Source organism: Varanus komodoensis, unplaced genomic scaffold, assembly GCF_004798865.1.
Source record: "Varanus komodoensis strain SLA01 unplaced genomic scaffold, ASM479886v1 scaffold183, whole genome shotgun sequence".
Classification (NCBI taxonomy): Eukaryota; Metazoa; Chordata; class Lepidosauria; order Squamata; family Varanidae; genus Varanus; species Varanus komodoensis.
This window is the reverse complement of record NW_025335536.1, coordinates 110375-134265: the sequence shown is the minus strand read 5'-3', so window position 1 is coordinate 134265 and position 23891 is coordinate 110375. Positions and strand designations below refer to the sequence as shown.

The 23891-nt window shown below is 39.4% G+C and overlaps 1 protein-coding gene across 18 annotated transcripts in view; it reads left to right on the top strand.

Moving 5' to 3' along the window:
• LOC123021762 (bromodomain adjacent to zinc finger domain protein 2B-like) overlaps positions 1-23891 on the top strand; it is a 153232-nt gene that overhangs the window by 42766 nt on the left and 86575 nt on the right. For 7 of the 18 annotated variants that reach the window (XM_044426808.1, XM_044426807.1, XM_044426814.1 and 4 more), the window contains exons 1-2: positions 10028-10843; positions 23060-23248. In XM_044426808.1, coding sequence (XP_044282743.1) covers positions 10657-10843; positions 23060-23248 — 376 coding nt within the window. In that variant the 5' untranslated portion in view covers positions 10028-10656. Of the gene's footprint in view, positions 1-10027; positions 10844-23059; positions 23249-23891 lie in introns of those variants that run through there. The other 11 variants (XM_044426811.1, XM_044426809.1, XM_044426810.1 and 8 more) reach the window with 4 other exon arrangements.

The window sequence follows — 23891 nt, the reverse complement described above, 5'->3', positions numbered from 1 at the left end:
ACCAATTAGAGATATAATTCTGCACCTCTTCTTCTTAACAGTTAAGAGGTTACCCTGGTAACTGATGCAGATTATAATGAATGTCAGTACCATGCTTTATAAATAAACACTGGTATTCTTGATCCTGAGAATGTTTACTTGGAAGTAAGTCTCACAGCATTTGCTCGACTTGCTCCCAAGAAAGTGCACTTTTGATGACAGTTAAAGTAAGGAACTGTATTACTGTCACAGCTGTAGTAATTTATTGGAATTAAAGCACTCTTAGTATTTTTTACAGGTCAGTTTTAGGAATGTATCTGGAGACTGCGTCATCTGAAGCCTCTTCACCAAATAAAAAGATGTTCCTAAATAGATATCACAAGGTTGGGGAGCCAGGGTTCCTTTTTAATTTCACAATTCAGCTGTATAATAGCAGTGTATGTTGTTAATTCTGAAGGGTGTGGGTAAGGAAGGATAACTCAGCACTTTTCTGGTTTTGCTCCACATGAGTCCTGCAGGCTTCCAACTCCCTCCTGAAGAAACAGGAAAATCCCTTCCTGTCTTAACTTTGCAGATACAGCAGAGCTTCGAACTTCGAATGTCCCTAAGTTCAAACATTCCAGAGTTCAAACACTAAAATCTAGATAAGATAATTCCAAAGGTTGAATGGTGCTTCTAAGTTCGAACTGCAGGCACAGTGAAAAAAATGCTTCCGTGCTTTTTTGATTAATTTGCAGTGCCTTTTAGATAGTTGTCAGTGCCTTTTGAGTGAGTGCCTCTTTGATGGTTTTCAGTGCTTTTTCGATCCAGTTTCAGTGCTTTTTTGATCATTCTCCGTGCTGAAATGAGTATTGTTTGAGTCTAGGAATAGATTAATTCACTTTCCATTATTTCTAATGGGAAACAATGCTTTGGACTTGTAACGATTCAGAGTTCAAATGGCCACCTGAAACAAATTAAGTTCAAAGTATGAGGCACTTCTGTACAAGATTGTACAAGATGTTCCATGTTACCTTTGCGGGTGCCCAGTTCTCCTTAAACTTCCAAACAGCCAGAACAGAAACATAGAAACAGAGTGAGTCAGAAGGGATCTCCTGGACCATCTAAGCTGACCCTGGGCTCCAGCTGGCTCCATTCATGACATGCCTACCATGTACATGTCCAGCCTATCCTTAAACACCCTCACCAAAGGGTTTCAGCCACCTCCCATGGAAGCCAATTCCATACCCTTAGGAGTCGCAACCATCAGGAAGAACTTCCTGGCATCCACTCTAAATGTTGGTTTCCTGAGCTTTGCTCCATTGGAAAGCATCCTGCCCTTTGCTCAGGGGAAAAAAGGTCATGACCCACCTCTGTGTGGCACCCCCTCACATTCCTGTATGTTGCTAACAGGTTCCCTCTGAATGTTCTTCTCTCAAGGCTGAAAATACCCAGTTCCCTCAGTCCCTCTTCATATAGCTTACCATGCAAACCAACCACCATCCTAGTGGCCCTTTGCTGCACTAATTCCTACCTTGCCATATCCCTCTTGTAATGAGGGGCCCAGGATTGAACACAGTACTCTAGCTGTAGGTGCACCAGAGTTGTATAGAGTGGCAGTAATACTTCTCTTGATCTAGAAGCCACGCTTCTGGTAGGCATCCAAGGGTGGCATTGGCCCTCTTGACTGCCAGATCACACTGCTGGCTCATGTTTAGCCAGCACCCCAAGTTCCTTCACAAGTGCTGCTCTCCAGCCACTTGTCCCCTAACCCATACTTAAGATGCCTTTTCCTATGCCCCAAGTGCAAGACTTTGCACTTACCTGCATTGAGCGCCATCCTGAACGACATGTTAAATAATTGCCCACATGTGGGGGAAATAAATAGGTTCTGGACCCTATCACCACCCATGTAATGATGATTTGGACTACGTGGCTATATCCAATGTTATACGAGCAGATATCTGCTCAGGCAACAAGATTTCCCCTTCCTCTCCTTATCACTCCCTGCCCCCTTAAAATCTGTTTGATGGGATGGTTTTTCAGGGTGCTGAATGGGAAGGGAAAATCTGTTCTGATTGTTCCTCTGGCAGACAAATGCCACTGGATATGCTACTAATTGTCCCCTATGGTGTGAGATTATAGTCCTGTCCACATGGGATCTAGCCACAAGTAAATGCTAAAGTATAAGATGTAAATAGCAGTATAGCAGCCATGCATTTGTGTGAGTACCAACTCTTTGGCAAGCTGGAATGTAATACGTTTTAGCAAAACTTCATTAAACATTTTTTGTAGTTTTTATGTACTTCATTTCCCATTATGCCAATTATGAAGACACTGTGTCAAGGAATAAAATTAATTACCTGTAATTCTTGTTCTCAGAAGACAGCAGTATGAAGCTGAGAGTCAGGGTCTATTGTGCAAGGGTAGAGATGTGTTGTGACATTTAGCTCATATTTCTCCAGAGGTTTTGCCTTTCTAATCATCCTGCTCCTCCTGCCCAATTCTTCCAGTTATGAAAAAATGCATCCTTGCATCACAATTCATAATCATGAACATAGCTATGATATAAAAGCACTGCTAATGCCTAATCCAACCCTTCTTTGTGTGGCCAGCCCTAGTAAAATTGCACAGAGCAGAAGGACTGGTTCTTAATTTTGGCACTGTTGAACGTACTTGCCTGGAGGATGAACTGAAAAAAAGAATAAGAATAAGAAGCAGATAAAACAAAAACCCAATGTTAAAACAACTTGGTAACAAGCCATAGTTGTGCCACACTGTGGAAATAGTGTTAAATTAGGACTCTTAAAAAACGAATGAATCACAAAACATTTTTCAGAATGAGTCACACAAATTTACTGGTGAAACCTTTTAAATTTTGTTTTCAGAAAAAGGAAAACAAGTAGTTCAGTTCCTCAAAGCAATATTAGAAATCGATCTTAAGTTCAAGCACAGTATTCTCTGTCTCTCTCTCTGTCTCTGTCTCTCTCTCTCTCTCTCTCTCTCACACACACACACACACACACACGCGCACACACGCACACACACATCAGAAGGGACAGAAACATATGATAATCCTGGTTTGGAATGGGCTGGGTCCCATCTGATTCAGATCACAAAAATCTGTGCCTTTTTGGAGGATTCTGATAATAACAGCTAGAACTGGATCAGCCTGGGGAAGCTCCTCCACTTTTGCTTTCCCTCTCATCTACCCTCCCCCCCCCCGAACCCCATTTCCCAAACTTGCAAGTGATGGGGCAAGGAGCAGTGGAAAGGCAGCTAAAGAGACCTGCAGAAGCAAAAGGATCTTTTCAGTGAATTACTCTCACTTTCCAGCCAGGATATAGACTCTTCCATAGCCGATGGAAACTAAGGGAATCACAGTTTTTTTAAATCCTCAAGGGAAATGACTCAGGAAGACTACAGGATCAGTAACACAGGCTCGAACATGCTCAGAGGTCTTCATTGCAGAGCTACTGCTTAGGAGAGAAAGACTGGCTTAAAAGAGCCTGTGCAGTTAGAGTATTTGTCTGGGGGTATCCAGGATGCGATTCTGGACCCTCAGCTATGATCCTCACTGGGTAACTTGGGGCCAGTCACTCTCAGTCTAACTTATCTCACAGGGTTGTTGTTGCAAAGATAGAATGGAGCAGAGGAGGACTATGTAAGCCAATTTTAGGTCTTTGCAACAGGAAAAATAGTGGGATATATATGTAATGTAATGATAATTATCTAGGAACAGTACTTCTGTTCATTCTGGCCTATGAATAAGAGGAGATGTAAAAGCCATGCAGAAATTGGACACAGTGATGGTGGTAAAGTAAGCTGTATCCTCTGCCAATCCCAGTACAAAAGAGTCTTTAAAAAGCCTCTCTCTTCCTCCCTCCCCCCTCCCTGCCCCCTGCCCCTGCCTCCGCCTTCCTGCAATATTTGGTTAGACTCGCCACATATTTTCCTCTGCTGTTGCTGTGCTTATTCTCCCTTCGCATTTCATTAATGTCAGAACTTTGGCTCATAGGTGGAGAGACAATGCTTAGGAGCAGTCATCCCAATGGCTCAAGTTAGTCTTCCTCCCAGAGAATGACCGAAGTCTCAACAGGACTGCCATACCTAATTTTGCCCCTCCTTTAAAATTAACTAATGAGGCCCCTGTACATGTGCTGCTTTCTTTTGAGATCTGTATGGTTGTGAAAAGTTAAGCTCAGTGATGGTTTCCCCCCAAACCCTCTGTTTAAAACCATCCATTTCCCTGCCTATTAAGATTTGGGTCAGAAGTGGCTGCCTTTACATTGAGATATGCTGACTTACACACACAGATCACACACATTAGTTTAAAATAAATATTGAAAAAGAAAACATGAACACAAACCTTTCAAGCCTAGTGCAAGAACAGAAAGAAAGAAGTTCAACTCATACAACACCTGTCAACAGAGACTCTACTTTAATTCTAAAACTTCTTCAGCAGAAAATGAAGAAGTACTCCTAAAGTCTAGATGGAAGGCAGGATGTTTCCCAGAAAAGGAAACCTCCTTTTTACCCTTAAGTGTTCCTACCATACCTGTCATCATATTTGGCAACAATTCTATTTTAAGCTTTCTGATTGTTTATTATAATCTAGTCTAGCCTCCTCTTAGTGTCCAACTAAGTACCATACATCAGTACTGTTGTTACTGACTTCTTGTTCATTCTAAAGAGTTTGGAATTTCCTTAAGTAACTTGTGACTACAGATTGTGGTCCAGAAATGAGCAGCAGCCACAACCTGTTCCCATGTACTTTTATTTTTCTCAACTCTGCTAGCTAATAACCATTTCCCCAAATGTACTATGGGTTAACATAAGCCTATAGAACCAAGCTCTTTATATGCCTATAGAAACAAACCCTCTCTTAGTTATCCTGCTCTATCTACCTATATAGCACCTGTTGGTAAGCAAAAATGAACAAATAAATACAAAAGCAAACAAAAAATCCCAAAGAAACTTAAAGCGTGATTATATAGCCTGTTGCCTTGGATAAATAGTTCAGAGGCCTCAAAGCAGTATCAGTCATTTTTGAACACTCCCTCCCCCATAAATGTATTAATCTGAAACGAATGTGTTTTGAATGGGCTGGAACTTTCCGTGAGTTTCTTACATGATGAACATTCATTATTTGTTTTGGTACTATGTAGAATTTTCTGCTTTGTGAGGTCAGGTTATCTCTGTTTTTGTGAGTATTCTACTGGAATCTGAATAGGAGAAGGTGGTCCTAAAAACAGCCTGGTCCCAAGCCATACAGTGTCTTATAGGTCATGGCCAGCACTTTTAATTCTGCCTGAATCCAAGAGTGTGCACAGATGTGTGGCTTGACTCCTGCCTATCCCCTGATTTGCCTTTTGAGAGCACCACTATCGTTCAGTACATTACTGACACCAGCCACTCATTTAGAACTAGAACAACTTCCTTGGAGCTAGATGGAAAGGAGTGATAGAATTGGGTATTGTCCATATATTGGTGGCATCAAACCCCCAAACTCCAGCCAGTCTCTCCCAGAAGTTTCATTTGTATAGTAACAGGTGGGGTAAGTTAGAACTGTGAGGAACTGCACAAGCCAATGGCCAGAGTGGTGAACAGAAATTCCCTGCACTACCTTCTGAGTATGCCCATCTGAGAAGGACTGGAGCCACCATATAACAGTGCCTCCTAGTCCCATTTTGGACAGATGCCCAGCAGGATACCATAGCTGAAGTCCAGCAAACAAACAAGGTCACATCTCCTGTCCAGTTTGCAGTGTAGATTGTCCATCAAGGTGACCAAAGCAGTTTGTGTCTTGTAACTAGGCCTGGAGCCAGCTTGAAATGGATCTATATAATCCAGCTCATCTGGAAATCCCTGGAACTGAGAAGCATTCAAATGGATTGCATCTGGGATGTACAGTAACATAGATCTGGTAATCCTGTGTCTCATTAAAAACTAAAGAAACATTTTAATAAAATACAATGGAAGTATTTGATGGAAGTATGGGAAAGATTTTTAAAGGCAATAGGCAAATCATATAAACAGTAGTGGACATACATTCATATTGATCACTTCTGTATCTCTAAGCAAATGCTTTTGTTTCCTCATGCAAATCTCCAAATCTATTGCGAAATCTATTCTCAAATATGCTCCATGGTTTTTTGCTGAAATAATAGCTTTAAAATAATAATGCAAATAATTGTAGTAATCATGATGATGATGATATAGGTATAATAAGCTTAGTCTTAAATAATAGTGGTTTTAAAAATACAAGCACTCGTGGTCTGATCATGAAGGAAAGTGCATGTTTCTAGGAAAATAGTTCAGCTAATGTGAGGAAGCATTTGTTAGCAGAGGTAATGTTAATCTCTTTCCACCGCCTCTGCCAGTGGGACCAGTTCTCTCCAGCAATCAACATATTCCAGCCAACATTAATCTGTAATGCTGGGGGTCACAGGAAAACTATAGTTAATAAATGCAAAAATAGGCTAAGCCAATGCATTCTATTAATGAATATATTTGACTTGAAAGGTATATGGAGCAAGCCAAAAGAATCGTGCTGTGCTTATATTTTCCCTTGGTGTGTGCAGTTTTTAATTTGATTGGAATGTTAGTTTTATGAAATACATAATTTATTTATTGGTTTGCTTGAGTGCGTTTCAGTTATCCTTGAAATATTTATACAGTAGTTAGTAAAGAGAAAGACTTTTGCTAGCTTTTTTAAAAGGTCGCACATAGTTCAGCCTTTTAATTCAGCAAAATATTCATGTTTGTTGAGAGCAGTGTTCATCACTAAGCAACCTAGAAGAGAAGCTTCTATTGATGCCAGTGCAAAGAAGATAGTACCTGGAAAGCAGGGAGCATGAGGGGTGGAAAATGGTTGTATTATCTAAAAGGTGTTTTATCTTAAACAAATTATTTCATTTTACATGGTCCATCCATGTGTATTCATGGATAGAGCACTGGCAAAATAACAAAAATGTAATAGGTACTTGTTGCTTTTCATGGGGAGAACTGCCCATGTATTGATACTTTTTCATTCTTTCTCATGAACCTTTGGGGTTGCAGTCTAATTACTGCTGATCCTCACTAATGACTCTTTCAGGGATTATCTCTTACAAAGTCAGCCATCTGCTGTGGTTTAGAGTAATGAACTAACTGGGTACAATTAGGGTTTAGTCTTAAATTAAAAACAAAATTCTTACGTCTCTTGAAACACAATGGTACACATAATGGTAGACTTTATGGATAAAGTCTCTGTGTCACATCACTACTACACAGATCAGTATTTAGTAAACTCTGTGTAAGTTCACATTTGCAGTGTGGCTATATGAAGCACTGCTGGGGGGAGGGTTGTTTTGCATGCATATATTTGTCAGTCAAAATGCCTTTCCTAATTTCTCCCATAAAAAGAAAAAGGAAATTCATTTCTGTCAAATCTATTGGATATTAAAACATTAATAATATATTTAGTAATAGTATCTTACATTATTCTAGTTCTGTGAGAGAGTTTATAACAGCATGCTTTGCAAATGATCTTGATTTAAAAACTTACAAATAATATTAGTGTCTAAGACTGTGATATTATTATAGTTATAATTAGACATAATGATATGAAGGTTCACAAGAATATTTATTGTGAAGGTTCAATATTTATCAAGTAAGATAATATGATATATATTTCTTTTAGTACTTAGTATCTCACCATAACCTTGTACTTGAATGAGAGAACACAAGTGCATGCAGAATTAGATTAGGGTTTCTGTATTTAATTAACTTAGTAAGATCTGTAAATAATGCTAAGCATATTGGTCCTGAATCTTGCTAAATCTTAGTCACAACTAAATTCAGTGGGAATCACTTCATTGGAAGTGATTCCCATTGAATTCAGTGGGGCTTCTCTCTGTGTAAACATATCCAGAAAGCGCTATGGAAACCAACAGGACAAATTAGCCACAAACAACCAACAGTGCAATCCTGTAAATGTCTTCTCAGAAGTTTGTCCCACTCAGTTTAATGGGGTTTATTTCCAGGTAAATGGGTCGTATATGCACTCATCTGGGATTACTCTATTGAACTCAGTGGGGATTTCTTCTGAATAAGTATATATAGGACTGCATTGCTAGTTATGCCTAACTTTAGTTAAATATCATCAGTGTTGGTTTCACAGTTAAAATGCAAATGATCCTCCCTCCCTCCCTCCTTCTCTCTGCCCTATATGTAATAATTTTCATTCCAGGTTATTGATGTGTATATATTTAGATTTTTTTCCTGGAGGTTAATCTTACTTATTGCTGCTTGTCCTTAGTTTGGCCCGTCAGACTGTTTCTATGAGGCAGGGTCTATACTTTCAAACAGAGTGGCTTGTTTTGTAAGGATTAACAGATTAGTGGGTTGCTTAAAGAAATGATCCTGGGGTGCCTAGACCTTGTCTGAGAGGTCATAGGATAGTTCAGATTCTCAGCATCAAGTTCGGAGGCTTATGCTTAACTCCATAGAATTGCACCCGACATAGAACAGAAAAACTGGGAGAACAATTTTTGAAACAATCTCTCTTTTAAAAAAAATAAACAGAATGGAAGTACTGATATACTCAGCAGAGTCATAAGTCCGCTTTCCAACTGCTGTAAATAGATCCATCAGAGATATTCTACTGATTTTTGCTGATATATCTTTACTGGGAGAAAAAAGTTAAAATATTGAGCACTGATGTTACCATAAATGTATGCAGTTTTCAAAAAAATTTGTCCTTTAGTGCGTTTTTCTCTGTTGCCAAGTATAATATTATTAGAATTATTAATTCAGCTTATTAATTGCACTGTAGCTGAAGTTTTCAGATTGATGTATACAATAAAAACGAACACAGTGTACCTGGAATAATAATATATCATAAAATTTACCAATATCATTACCAATAATATGTTTTGCTTTGTATTTGCCATTAAAGAAGTGTTTAGCTAGGAGAGGCTTGAGAGCTGATATGGTGGTTAGATTGTTAGACTGGGGACTGGGAGATCTGGTTTCTAGTCCCCACTTGGCCATAAAGCTCACTGGGCAACTTTGGGCCAGTCATTTATTCTTCTCATAGCCTACCTCAGAGGCTGGTTGTTGTGAGGGTAAAATGGAGTCATGCAAGCTGCCTTGCGTTTCACACAAGAGGAAAAGGTGGGATATAAGTGCAATAATGTAATAATAATATTTCAGTAAAATTGTTCATTCTGTACTGAAAACTCCAGCAAGAATAGTTTACTTGCATCATCAAGCTTATAGTGAACTTCACAGGCGGAATACGGGAAACAAGCAAGATTCACTGTTGTAGAAGAAATGATAATTAACAGCAGTTGATTCAGTCAGTCTGTCACCACATACAAATGAATTCCAGTAGGACTAATAAATTAAGTATATTTGCCCTTGCCTGGTATCTCTTACTAGTGCTTGAAATATTTTTTACCTCGCTTTCCCAGCAAAAAGAGCTCTAAGTGGCTAACAAAATAAAAATTAATACAATACCAATTCACTAATACCAAACTATCAGAACTAAAAGAGAGAGGCTACAAATAAATAATTATCCAGAGTATTAAAAGTTTGCAATGGCCCTCAAAAGATCAACATCCTTGACTGCATACATGAACTGTAATCTCCAGATCATAATGCCATGTATAGATCCAATGGCTGCCCCTTTCTCAGGCAAATGTACAAAGTACTCTGATGGGATTGTGTCCCTTAGGTTGCTATGTTTGGGGCAGAAAAGCCTTTCCTAACCCACTTGCTTTTTCATACAGAAGTATGAATACTGTATAAAGAAAGCCTTGCACAATAAGGGTTGATTCTACGTTACTGGTGAAACCTAAATGTGTGTCATGCTATGATGAATTACAGGCAGTCCCCAAACTGCCTGTACTTACACATTGCCATCAAGTCTATTAATTTTTAAAAAATTACTTCAGGAAATCATCACCACCATATATATATGGTGAGATTATATATATAGAGAGAGAGGGGGGGAGGGAGCAAAAGGGTAGAGGGAGACCACCAAAGCAGGTCTAGAGGGAAAGTTGCTGTCATTTCTTTGCTGCAAACAAGAGGCAATGGTGAGTTTGAGTGGGGTGGGGCAGGGGTAGAGATAATTGAGGTTTTTCCACTTTCACAGGGGTCCTGTGCCCATTACCCCTGCAAACTTGGAGAGCCAAATATACATGATCCAACTTGCATACAAATTTGACTTAACAATGAATTTCCGTTTTCTGAGGAATGGAACTTATTCATAACCTGCCTGTAACTTGTAACATTAATTATTGTTGAAATGCTAGGGAAAAGCCTTTATTTATTCGATTTTAAAACCAGTTCAATACTTACATCTAAGGCAGAATTAGAGATCAGTGTGTATTTTCTTTCTTTTATCAAACTTACATTTAAGCTTTCAGATTTGATTGCTCAGATCATTTTTTGGGAAAAGCAGAAACACCCCGCTCCTAGCCAGCCTGAGTGCAGAACATCACTCGATTGGAGCTTCAACTCTATGTGTAACTGGAGCTTCTGAACAAGGAAGATTTCAAATCACCTTCACACCCTCGACAGCCTGTTGTATGTGTGGCAGCTTACTGTTTGTAAACCTATCTCTGTGCTGGTGTATCAATCGAAGGTGCATTTCCTGACAATGTGCAGAGTCACTTGGTGAAATCTTTGATACTCTGTTCTCTGCAAATGTCATTGTGTCTTTTTCTTACAGATATGGAGTCTGGAGAGCGGTTAACATCATCAACAGCAGCTGCCTCTTCTACTACAGCTACATCATCTCCTGCCTCTTCATCACCGTCTGTCGTTTCAGCAGTTTCCAAAGGTGGCCTTTCCACGGGAGCTGCATCACTTAGCTCCACAATCAACACTTGTGGTGAATATGCCTTGTTGAGTCCATTTTGCCGTGGGGCTTTCTTGTGTCAATGGCTTTTATAAAGGTTCTTTGAGAAGGTTTGCGTGTTTGGCATCTGAACACATGATCAAACAAGAAGGGAACATTTTGCTCAATCATAACTGTGGTGATGTATTGTTGAGCAAGCAGAAAAAGTGCCATATATTTGCTATGCAGGGTAAAATAACACTGAAATCGATGCCTTCTAAATTAGGGAGATATTTCTAAAGCAGCAGTACAATTATTCTCAAAGTCATACACAAGGCAAAAGTAGCTGTGCTGACAAGAAGAAAGCATCCATACTGAATAGTACCTTCATTAAGTCAACTCACTTTTATGATCTTTGAATTGAACTAAGAGAGGAATTACCCTAATATGCATCACATAATTATTTGTGAGAATTTTAAAATTTTAGTGCTCCTTCCCTCTAGTTGTTGTGGCCATATTATATCCTGAGGGGAACTTACACTTAAGAAATCTTTCCTTTGAAAATTACAACAGCAGTACAATTCACAAGCAGAAGTTCAAGGTACTTGCCTATCCTGGTGGATATGCTTACAGATGCTTTCAGTGTAACAGATCAAAAAAATTTGTTTGGGTCTTTGTCTACTGAATAAAAGCACCCGTGCCATGATAAACTCATCTTTCCAGTCCAGTTCTGTGCTCTGGTTTGGAGTTTGGTCTAGACGTAACATACCAAAAATATGATTATTCTACATGATTTTAGTTCAGCTATCTAGATCTTTCCAAGGGAAAAAAATTAATCAAGAATCTCAAATAGCAGCTGGTTAAAAACCACATACCATCTACAATTCATAGCAACCTCAAGCTAGTAGTGGTGAAGAGACCTGTGACAGAGGAACTGCCTTGTTCATGCCAGCGAAGGGGGAAGGTGGTTGATATGAAAACCATTCCCCCCCACCATCTCTCATGGCTTCCAGTGAGAGGGAATTTTTGCATTGGTAGTTCTAGAACTGTTATTATTCATGACTTTGGGAATGTATTGCAGGGGCATGAAGGACTAGGATCCTGTAGATTCTCAATAATCCTGGCTCCTTCTGCAAATTCTCCTCTTTTTGACTGTATGCTAGCAGAGCACTGCAAGTGAGGCAACTAAAATGGCCTTCCATGTAAAGTAGTCAGTGTTCTAAATTCTGATTTCATAATACCGCAAGAACAAAATTGTTCCACAGCAGTACTACTCTATAATTCAACAGTTATGCAAATAATTCTTTCTGCAGTCTTGTTGTGGCCTGATTATTAACTGGCTGTAAAGTTTTCCTTTGTCTCAAATTTTATACCAAATGATTAAACCGGTATGTTTTAAAAGCTACATGGATACAACAGGGAGTAGGTTGGAATTGGCTGGGCAGATAAAAAATAATTATTTATACAACATCAACCTACATCAACCTTTTGCATAAATATCTAACAGTTGTATCAAAGACTGAGTTATGATATTATTCACAGCTCAGAATAGAATCTTTAATATCCAGGGACCCTGTGGAACTCCTTATCACTACAAATTAGGTAGGTGCAATCCACTGGGCTTTTCTCATCTGCTGAAAACATAGCTTCTCCAACAGACATTCCCAGGAAGGTAATCTCATCTTCTGTATGGGGCTGTATGTCACTATGACATTTCTTTAATATAAGAGATGCAGAAATGTAGTTAAAACAGATATATAATACATTAAAACATAACCAGATATTTTTACACCTGTTATTACAGCATAATGTTAATAATGCATGAAAAGCTTTTTTTCCCCATCTTCTTTTTGCATTTCTTTAGAAAAGTGGGACATGCAACAAAATGTCCTAGAGTGAGTGCTTCTGTTCATGGCTGGCTAGCAGGAAGGCAGGCTGGCTGGCCGAACCCTGCCCTCTTCCAGGATCCTGCATTCCATTTCATTCTCTTTCCTTGTTTTCCATCCACTCTGTACAAAAGTCAGCATTCCATGGCCACGGGACTTTGTCAAAACTCCTTGGGCTGTTTTGGGGACTTGCCCCCTTCCAAGGGTTTTTCCTTAAAAAAAAAAAAAATAGTGATAGCTATAAAAATAATTTGTGCAGACCTTGGTGTTATCTCAAGGTTTCTAATACTCCTCTTGTGTATTGATAATGCAACAGCAAAAAACAAATTGATTTATAGCAGTATGCATGATTAGAATAGCCACATTCCAGGGTACATATATGCCAGATGCCATTCTCCTGTTTCAGGACCTTTCCATCTGTTTTGTCATTCCCATTAAAGGACAAAGCAAAGCAAAACAAAAGAAACTCTCTACCCGCCCCCATCCTAATTTTGGTATATAATTACCCAGATAATGAGAATGAGGACATGTTTGCCAGCTCTTTTGCTTTTACCTCTACCTGGAATCACCCTCTACAAGCTGAAGGCAAGCCCTGGAGTTTTCTCTACCCCAGAAAACCCCATTGCAGGCATTTGCCTCTCCCTTGTAGAGGACAATAAGTATAGTGATGGAGTGGTGGAGCGAGCTGACTGTACCAGCATGTAATCTGTCTCAGAGGAGGTAAACTGATGGTGTCCATCAAGTATTTTGAACTACCAGGATTCCTTAGCACTGGCAGTACAGCAGGAACTGATGACATTTGTATCATCTAGGCATTAAATATCTTGAAGTGCCTAGAGAGTCAACTAGTTGAGGGGAAGGTCAAGGCTGTACCCCCTGGCCGTGCTGCCACAATGTCATCCCAGCCGAGCGGCCGTAAGGAGGAGGGAGCCTGCTTTATTGCACTCCAGTTTCCAATTCTTATCCTGATGCCATACACTGCATGGCAACAGTTGGTGGACTGGCAGGGTTCTGGCCTTCAATCATGACCCTGTTGGCCCACACTTTGCAAGCTGAGTCAAATGCCTTGACTGCCCAAATATGTGAAATTTTAGTCTTTTGCATTTAATTGCTGACTTTAGGTCCTAGCTGGCTTAACACATTTGGGACTCATTTGGCAGGGACTTCTGTGTACAATATTGCAGAGAGTATGTTCTGAAATGTTCAGTTGTGCTTCTGAACAAAAGCAAAATGTTAGCATACCATGTTTCATTGCTACAGACCTGCTTTTCACTCTGCATTGTTCAATAAAATCTAGTAAACATTACAAGGTATTCCAAGATGAAGAGGGAATTTAATCACATATTTCCCTTTATTTTCAACTCCTAGTCTCATTGTTCACATGAACTTTGAAAAGTATCTGATAATTTGTTAGTTTGAGAGTCCCAGTGTATGAAGAGCAAAAAATAAAATCTACTTATGTAATTAATCATCTTCTACAGTGTTAGTTATTGTTTCCAGTGAGATAAAGTTGAAAACACCTTCAGCTCAGCTTGCACTTAGAGAAGCTTGGGTTTTCTTCAGTTCCTTATAATTGCTGCTGCTGTTTTTGCTATTATTATTATTGTAGCAATCAATAGTCTGTTAAGGATGTCTAATAAACTTCAGTACTTCTGCAACAGAAATCCCAAAACAGTGACTGAGCCTAGATTGGATCCCTAGGTGTTGTGTCAGAAAGATTGCATTACAGATGTGTTATTTGTGGGTACTCTGACATCAGCTGTAACTATGTAATATGACTTAGGAAAAATACTCTTCCAAATGCATGTAATTTGAGTACCCTAATTACATTACGCAGACATTTCCTACAGTATTTTTAATCATTGCAGCCTTTGAGTATTCCCATGCACTTCAGTGAAACTTCCCTAAGGGCTGATTCAGAGGTTATGCTATCAGCAATTACTACAGATGTGCCTGTGAAGCGTTTTACAAATGTAACCTCTAAAGTGCTGACAGATGAATCTCAGCCAGGGTCAGATCCATGTACTGAATGAACCCTAAAATAAGTCCCAGCTAATTTATTAACATTTAAATCATAATCGTCTAGAATAAGTAACCACTGTATCAGAACTGTCCAAAATAATTTGTAGGTTCAAGCCAAGGGCTCTACAGGTAATGTTTGAATTTTAAGGGGTGCCATCCAAATGACATTAAAACAATGACAAACTGTGCAGCCAATCTGCCTATTGCTTTTGGCACACTTTAAGGTGGTTCATACCTGATTTCTGAGTACACTGTGGGATGGGTTTATAACTGTGATTATATCTGTGAGATGATATTCAATTGATCCTGGTTTCCAATTCTGGTATCAGAACACATGCAAACTATATTGTAACTTCCCCTGCTTGTGGGTTCCTGTGGGCAGCTGGTTGGCCACTGTGTGAACAGGAGACTGAGCAAGATGGAAGCTTGATCCATTCCAAGGTTCAATTTAGATGCCAGGAAGTACTTCCTGACAGTTAGGACCTTGGGGGTATGGAATGGGCTTCCATGGGAGGTGGTTGAGGCCCCATTGGTGAGGGTGTTCAAAGATAGGCATGCACATGGTGGGCATGTCGTGAGCGGAGCTGGCTGGAGCTGGACGTCAGACTAGATGGCCCGAGAGGCCCCTTCTGACTCGCTCTGTTTCTATCACAGCTCTTCTTATAGTTTTGCCAAATGAATAGAGCAATTCTGTGGTCCCATAAGTTTCTGTGGATGCTGTTCTTCATGGCCTGAGGCAGAGTTTCAGTTTCAGAGGAAGAGATCTGAATGTGCTTTCCCTTTCCCCATCCTTCAAGTCTGCCCCAACGACCACAGAAAGTTTGACACCTTATCCAAGATTGGTGGTGTGACCTTGCGGGGTGGGGGAGAAAGAGGAGGGATGAAGGCAAGCCAGTGGGAGGGGAAGGACTGGCTGCTGGCTCCATTTTCTTAATATGACTCCATGAGATAGGTTCAAAGGCAAAAGACCAATCCTGTGGCTAGGCAGAGTATTTAGAGTACTTCAGACATCTGATTGTAAGCACCTTTATTAAAGGATTCAGAGAAGCTAGATTTAGCGAAGCAAGTCTAATACATATATTGTGATAAAATAACTACGTTTTCTAACTTGCTATTACTATACTGCCTTTTAACAGTAGGCTTGGTACTTACATGATCAAGCATGATCATCCTTTTCTATTCTAATTACATGACTCCTGTCCTATAGGAAAACAAATAGAACTTGCCTAGGCAAAGTGAAGATGGAGACAAAAGCAAACTTGACAGCCACCCCTTTTTATGATTTTTTCAGAAAGGCTATGATTGATAGATGAGGAAGAAATGCCCCATTATATAGGATGCTGGAATTTTCCAAGGCTGGTATCTATGCAGTATGGCAGTACTTTGTACTAGAGATGTCAGGGCAATGCACAATGGATTCAAGTGTGTTCACTTATCTCTGAACCTGGCCCATGGCATCCCACAGCATTGTCTGAGACACATGGGCTCCGTGGAATCCCACACTTATATACTTCCTGGAATTGTATATAAATTTAGTCACACAAAAATATGAAGGAAAAATAATGTCCAAACATCCACTGTGCTTTTTTTTCGTGGGCTAAAACATAAAAACGATGACTTGGGGAGGATTTCTGCATATCTTATTTTTTCACTTTTGGGGAAACGTGTGCAATTTTGTATTAACTAATACACTTAAGTGCTTGTGCCTATTTGATTGTAGTAATTTATGTATTTCTGCATGTTTGCAAGTGCACATTGGTACACATGCAAGTTGGAGCGAGTGCAGTGAAATTTTCTACAAAAGATCCAGTTTCACCTGAGAGCAAATGATAGAATGAAAGACACCAGACAAACTACAGAGGAGCACAGATGGAATGGATTTAACAAAATCCATATGTCCCTGCTTTATGGCTGACTGCTCCATTTTGTGGAGATGTATAAACACGATGAGATATTGCTTTGTCCCTCCCACTCCTTGGAGTCAAGAATTTACCATCTGTGTATGAATGGGATAAGGAGGGAGCATGCAAGCCCAAGAGTCCTTAAATGCAGATTGCCTCTATGTCTGAATCATCCCTAAATGGAAATTAGTGACAAGGATCAAGCATTAGTTTCACAGTAAAATATGTTAGTTGGATTAATTGTCAGATCCCGCACCAAGATCATGGGCATATTTAGATGGAACCAAGATACCTTGAAATAAATGCATTTTTCTACTTAGTATGTGTGCTTACAATCAGCCTTTAAGCTCAAAATCCAAAATCAGTTAAGTTGGATATCAAACATTAAGGGACATTCCTATGTGTGTTTAGACCCCAAAAAGTTATATGGCTTCCAGCATGCCCCAGCCTGCCATGCTTGTGGGGCGTGGTGGGACTTGTAGGGCTTCTTCTGCCTGAACATACATAGATTATGGTTTAAGACTATGTAGTACCACTTATTTCCAACTTCTGGTTTTGTGGCTGAAGTGTGAAAAGTTTTTAATCAGTAAAGCATAGAATTAGACTTAAGATAGACTTGGGCTTCTTATATTCAAAGCACACATGTTTAACCTTAGTTGTATTAGTACATAATTTTGGTACAAGCCTTTTTATGTTTAACCAATTATTTTAACCCCCCCCCCCTTTTATTTGGAGCCTTTTAAATATTGTACTGAATTACAGCAAATGTTAATTAAATTGGGAGACCTTTATTTGGTCTGCAGTCATTCCTGATGATTACACACTCTTCTCAGTTTTAACACAGAAGGCACATTTGCCAGTACTGTGAATTTACACATCTAATATTTGAAGGACATGTTGCAACAAGCTGTTCAAGAAAGCAGTGTTTTTAAAGAAAAAAAACATACATAAGTTTGAATGTTGTTTTTATTATGTTCATCTCAGATAATGAAGAGAAGTCATGGATGCAAAGCTTTTAGTCACGTTGACCAAAAGTTACCTCAGGAAACCATATTACTTTCCCTCCTTTAAGCAGCTGTGAGAATTGTCTTCTGGGGTTACTACTCCAACCTAAAGGAGAATGCCTTCATATCATCAGTAACTTAAATGTGCAGCTACTTGGTGGAAGGGGGGTGTCGAACCGATCATTGTTTTTCTTCTCTTGCTTGTGAAGGATTTTGTTCACTGGTGTTTTATGTTTAAGGCATTATTTAAGTATTTATTCCTTTTAGTTCTTCTGAAAAGGCTTATTATGGTGCAGCACAAAAATTCATTAATATTAATAAAGGCATTTGCCTTTATCGTTCCTTGTTACTAAGACACCAGCATTGTCGAAATGGATGCTGGCCTTTTGGGTAATACTTTCAATCATTTATCTATGTACTGGCTAGTAGAATTTCAAAAGCTTTGCTGAAAAATATTCAACCTATTATAATGTAAGAGTCAAGAGTCTTAAGCAATGTAGTTTTGTATTAAATTTCATTATGCAAAACATGCATGCAGAAAGCTGGCACCTTTAAACGGGAATGAAAACTAAAACCGAAAAATGAAAGGAAATAACAAATATTCATCTCTAGCCAGAATATTAATGTATCAGGAAACAAAAAGATAATGAGTTGGAAGAAAGGAGAGAATCAGTATAATTCACCGTGCTGTCATATGACTCGCTTTGAGGACAAGCCAGAAACAGATTCTTTTTTGAACATGCTGCTTATGTTTTCTTAAACATGTATTTTAAAATTAATATTTTTTATTTCCAAGCTTCAGTTGAATCTTGCATTTCCTAGAAATGTACCTTAAAGAGCATGATTAGAGTGCTTGCATGTTATATACAGTGGGCCCTTATAAGTATAACAAAACTGCTCAATATTCTGACTTGACTCATTTTAAAATTATTGAAAATTCTTTTAGTGCCTGCTTGTATAATCATTTTCCCAGATGGCAGCTGTCTCATGATGTATTTCATACTTGAATTTATACATTTTAGTGGGGTGGGGGGTGGGGGGTGGGGGTTAAGTAAAGGCTGAAGTGTATCAGGCATTATGAGCTTAGCCTGGATTGAGAGCTGTGCTAAGTACCCAGAAGGTCCGGGAATCAGGCCCATAGGACAAAAATGGTATACGTTCACCTGTGCTTATTTGCATATACAAATATATGTGCATAATTAGAATTAATTGCTATAATTTAAATTTTATAGAAGGCAAGCTCATTAGCCTCCTGTTTACTTTCAGGGGAGAACTGTACAATGTCCCAAATTGTGTTTGCTTAAAACCTATCCTTCATGATTACTGGGAATAACTCCCATTGAACCTTGTGGAATTTACGTCTGAGTAAATCCTCACTTGGCCTTTCCTCCACCCCTTTCACCCAGACACAGTACAGAAACCTCAAGAACAGAGGCTGTTGCTTTGATGCTTCAGGTCTGGACCAGCTGAGGAGACTGCAGTTGCTGCTACCAAAGGCAATGCTGTATTTTTTTTTTTTTTTCAAATACTTGATGTTGGTAGTTCCTGGGATTCTAGAAGACATTTTTTTTTATCGTTCTTGAGCCCCAAGTAGCAGCCTGATCGTCACTGAGTTCTTGAAGTACTAAAATGCACAGTGAGATACCCACCAAACTAACTACAGATGGTGCATTTTTATTGCTCATGGCTACCATTTGTTTTTGGTTGGTCAGCTGGTTGTTTTCTAGGAAATTATCCATCCCCAGGTTTCTCTTGGGATCTAGATAATGGAATTATCTTTAGGATGGCTGGGCAGATTGCATCTCTGAGCACTGTTTACTGAGAAGTAAGACTTCAACCTTGCATGCACTTACCTAGGAGTAAGAGCACTGCATTCAGTTCAGGATGTCATCAGAATAGTGTAATATTATGTCCTGAACATGTTTTTTTATCCACAGGTGTCTCTGTACACTAAGCTGCCTCAGGCATCAAACTCTGTCTCTGTCTGTCTGTCTCTGTGTGAGAGAGAAAGAGAGAGAGATACAGAGAGAGAGAGAGAGCGCGCGCGCTCTTTAAAGGACTTTGTTTCCTAATGACACCTCTGTAAAAAAGGATATATGGACAGAGAAGAAAAATACATCTGATAGACATAGACTCCTTTTATCTTCCTCACTACATACAATTGTCCAGGGCACAAGTGCATTTGGGTAGGCAGGTCTTTGCAGAGTCAGGCACACTAGAAGAAAGTTCGGTAGCAGTGTTGCAGTTTGGAACAACAAAAATAATTATCAGACTGTTAAAGGAAAAGTGTCGGTCTCCCCTCTAGTTTGAAAAGCTTGCCCTTTCATGCTACACTCCCTTATTATTCTGCTAAAAAAGTGAGTCTTCAGATCTCCTACTAACTGCAAGGCTACTAAGTTCAGAGGGGAAAATCAGGTCTTTCTTAAGGCAACTGAATACCTCTGGGGCAGCTCAATATTTCGGAGTCCTGTGCCCCATAATACCACTCATGTCCTGGATCGGTTTTGAATTAGAGCAGTATTACCTTCATAGGCTGGTCTTCTGTGCTTACACTAAATATATCTGAGAAATGCTGGTGATGCCACTGATTCTAAGATTGTATGCGTGAGTTAGCATGATTTAGTTAGTATGATTTAGTTACAAGTTAGTATGAGGGACAAATGCATGGTATAATCCTTAACGTGTGTATGTCAGCAGCATAGCGCCAAGACAGTGAAAGTTAAACACCACAATTTTGAAATGTGCATTAAGGGGATCCCCTCTATTGGATGTACACCTTAAATTGGTGAGGAATGCTGAGAGTGTCAGAGAAGCTGAGAGCAATGCTGCCAGGAGGCTAGACTCTTACTGGACTGGTCTCCTAGCAGGGTCAGCCACAGTGGAATGGTCTAAGCTGAAGCACCAGACTAAGATGCATCCTTCCTCTTCAGGAGGAGTGGCCTTAGCAGAAGGGAATGGATCTCTCTAATAGTGATGGGGCTGAGAAACTATTGAAGGGCAGCTGTGGTAGTTGAAGGTGACACTGGATGGAGATCTTTTGTAGACAATGGCAGTGACCCTCAAGCTGACTCTGGTTAGAACTGTGCAAAAGAAGGATGTGGTAATCCACTTTGAATTTGCTCACCTTGCAAGCCCTATGATGAAACAATCCAAAATGAAACAAGAGATCAGGCCAAAGCTTTCCTTAGATGGAAAAATGACAACACTGAGGCTGTCATACTTTGGACACATCATTAGAAGGCATGATTCACTGGAGAAGAACTGCTAGGGCAAGTTGAAGGCAAAGAAGAAGAAAAGATCAAATAAGAAATGGATCGACTTCATCAAGGAAGCCACAGCTTTGAAATTAGAGCAGCTAAGCAGGGTTGGATGTCATGGATAGGATATTTTAGAGGGCTTTCATTCTTAAGTTTACCATAAGTTAGAGACAGTGGCACATAACAACAAATTAAGGAGACCTAGAGGTAGTTCTGTGGCTGGGGAGCTGCTGTCCCCTATTTTTATTTTACAAACAGATGATTGAAAAACAGTTTTCAGTTTTGTCCTTAAATAGCTTGCAAACCAAATGAGTTGTCCCCCTACTTTTTTTGGCACTCCCCAGAACTTTTAGGCTGGCTGCTTACTGAAGTGCTGCTTTGAGATGCCGTAGTGACAAGAGGCTTCTGGGTATTGGAGGTGCTCCAGAGTAATGGCTTGCTCTGTTGAGGAAACATGGAAATGTTATAAATGGAAGATGTTGAGCATTTCTGAGACCTGACTGCCTCAGGAGGGTTCAACAGATGTAGTGTCTGTTACTGCCAATACAAGGACCCCCCACCCCCGCTGAGAAACTTGGTCCTTGGAGGATTAATCCAGAGGTGTATTAATCCTGTTTCCTCTTGTTGTGTTGTCACTGCCTGTGGCAACAGCTGCTCCTGTGCTTTGATTTCTAGAATTGGAGGGCAAATAGCACAGACACTGTTCACTCACCTGTCCAAACAGGCAAGTGAGTGCTGGCTGCAAGGTGCAGCTGTCTCAACTACTCCAACACCTAGAGACAGAGTGGAAGAGTAAGCAAGACTGAGTGAGAAGTTAAGTGACAGCTGAAACAACCCTTCTGTTGCTCAAGGCCATCATATCAAAGGTTTGCTTGGGCTGGCATTGGAAGTCCGTCAACAAATCTGGCTGCAAATAACATGGGTGCTTTAAGAAAATACATCCGCAAAAGTTTAGATGTGGTTGTTCACAGTTTTCAAGGAAAATTCAGTCCATAGGTACAATCCATAGCTTAAATTACAGTAAACCTTCAAGGCACTTGGTAGCATTGCAAGAGCATTGAAGAAAATGACTCTTGCAGCATTTTAAGATTTCAGTGAAATTGTTTGTTGGTAACTATTCTTTTTTAATTAGGTAAGTTTGGTTTCTTCTGGCAGAGCTCTAATGTTCTCTCCTTCTTTACCATAGAGAATTAAAAGAGGTCATGCTTGTTCATGAACTATACGGACTTGACCTAATGTGTGAATTTTGTAATGATGCAAATACTACCACCCAGTGATCATTTATGAATATCACAAGAATTACACCATAGCATATTAGCAACAACCCCAAAAGGGAAGGGTGAAAGTACTCCCATTCTAGAGGGAGATGTACATTAAAGCAGACATTTTAAAGGGCTACAGAGAGATAAGTGTGTGCATATGCATATGTATTGACCATGTTTAATTGACTAAGAGATCATGACTAGCCCAGGGACACTCAGGGAGTTTCATATATAAGTCTGACACTTTGGAACAAAAGAAGAACCTGCTGGATCACACCAAAAGCCCATTTAAGCCGTGATCTGGTTTGGTCAACCAGATGTCTCTAGGAAGCCCATAACCAGGACATGCATAGGCAATAGCACCCTCTCATTTTTGCTCTCCATCAAAGTGTATTCCGATGCATTACTTCCATTGTTTTCTTTGACAACAAAGTGAGTATTATGCGCTAAGTTCACATTAACATTAAAATGCTTTAATTCTTTTAACATAATGTATGTTTTGAACATGCTAGAAAAAGAGACTATTTCATGATAGATGGAAATGCTTCAGATTTATTTCTTGTTTAATAAAAGGACTCATTCTTCAGTTTGTCACACTGAAGTCAAATAAAACATATGCATGTAAACTAAGAGAAAAGGAGAGCCTCTCTTACATACATTACCAAATATCACTGAAAGAGCCTGCACTTAGTATGTCATAGATATATAAAAAGAATATGACCTCTTTATAGTGCCAAAAATATTATGATGACTTTAGCTGAAGGCAGCTGAGTTTACTTATGTATATAGATGAGCTCAGATTATCTTAAAGCTGATCTTCTTTTTAAACAAATGCAAGTTTTTCTGTGGTGTATTCAGATTAAGGGCAGAACTAGTTTGCAAGATCAGTATGTGCCTTTTTAGTCACACATTTTCAAGTATTGCCCTTTTCTGTTCAGGACATCTATTCAGAACGGCTGGGGATCAACCGTGTAACCTGTCCACAGTGTCGAGTGCCTTCCCAATGGTCAGCCACCCGGTCTTTGGTCTACATGCAGCCAGCTCAGGGCATACAGAATTTGGTGGCTTGGGGACACTTGGTACACCCACCGCCTTAGCAGCACATCCCCAACTAGCACCTTTTCCAGGTAAGCAGGTATTGCAAGAAATACACTTCATGCAACCATGAGTGCTTCTAAAATAAGTAGGCATGGATTTTATATATTCCATCATTAATGGATGGAGTCCAACTCTTCTTAGTTTTATTCATAACATCAGGAACATCTTCAGTGTAAGAATATTCCTGATAATTATTTATCAAGACTGCAGTCCTGTTCACTTTTACTAGACAGTTGCTCCAGTGCAACTCAGTGGGACTTACTTCTGAGTAAATATAACACTGTGCTGTTAATTGATATAACTGTGCATCTTTAATTTAGCTATGTGAAAGGCAGACATACCTATACATCTTCTGGATTATAATTGGAAGCCCAATAAAGTAATTAAAAAGTAGAAAAAAGCAATGCAAGACTGTAGTTCTGTTCACACTTATCTAGAAGTAAGTCAAGTTGAACTCAAATGTATTTTATTTCACTGTAAGACTCTAGATCTCATGGTTCAGATAGGCTTGAAAATGTGATGGTCACAAGAGCAAATTGTAAAATACAAAAGCTGAACATCATAATGCCTTTGGCTTTCATCAAAAAATATGCAGGTGCAGGCCTACCCTTTCGAAACATAGTTTCTACCATGCTTATGAAAACAATAAGCAAGTTACATTAATATAAATAT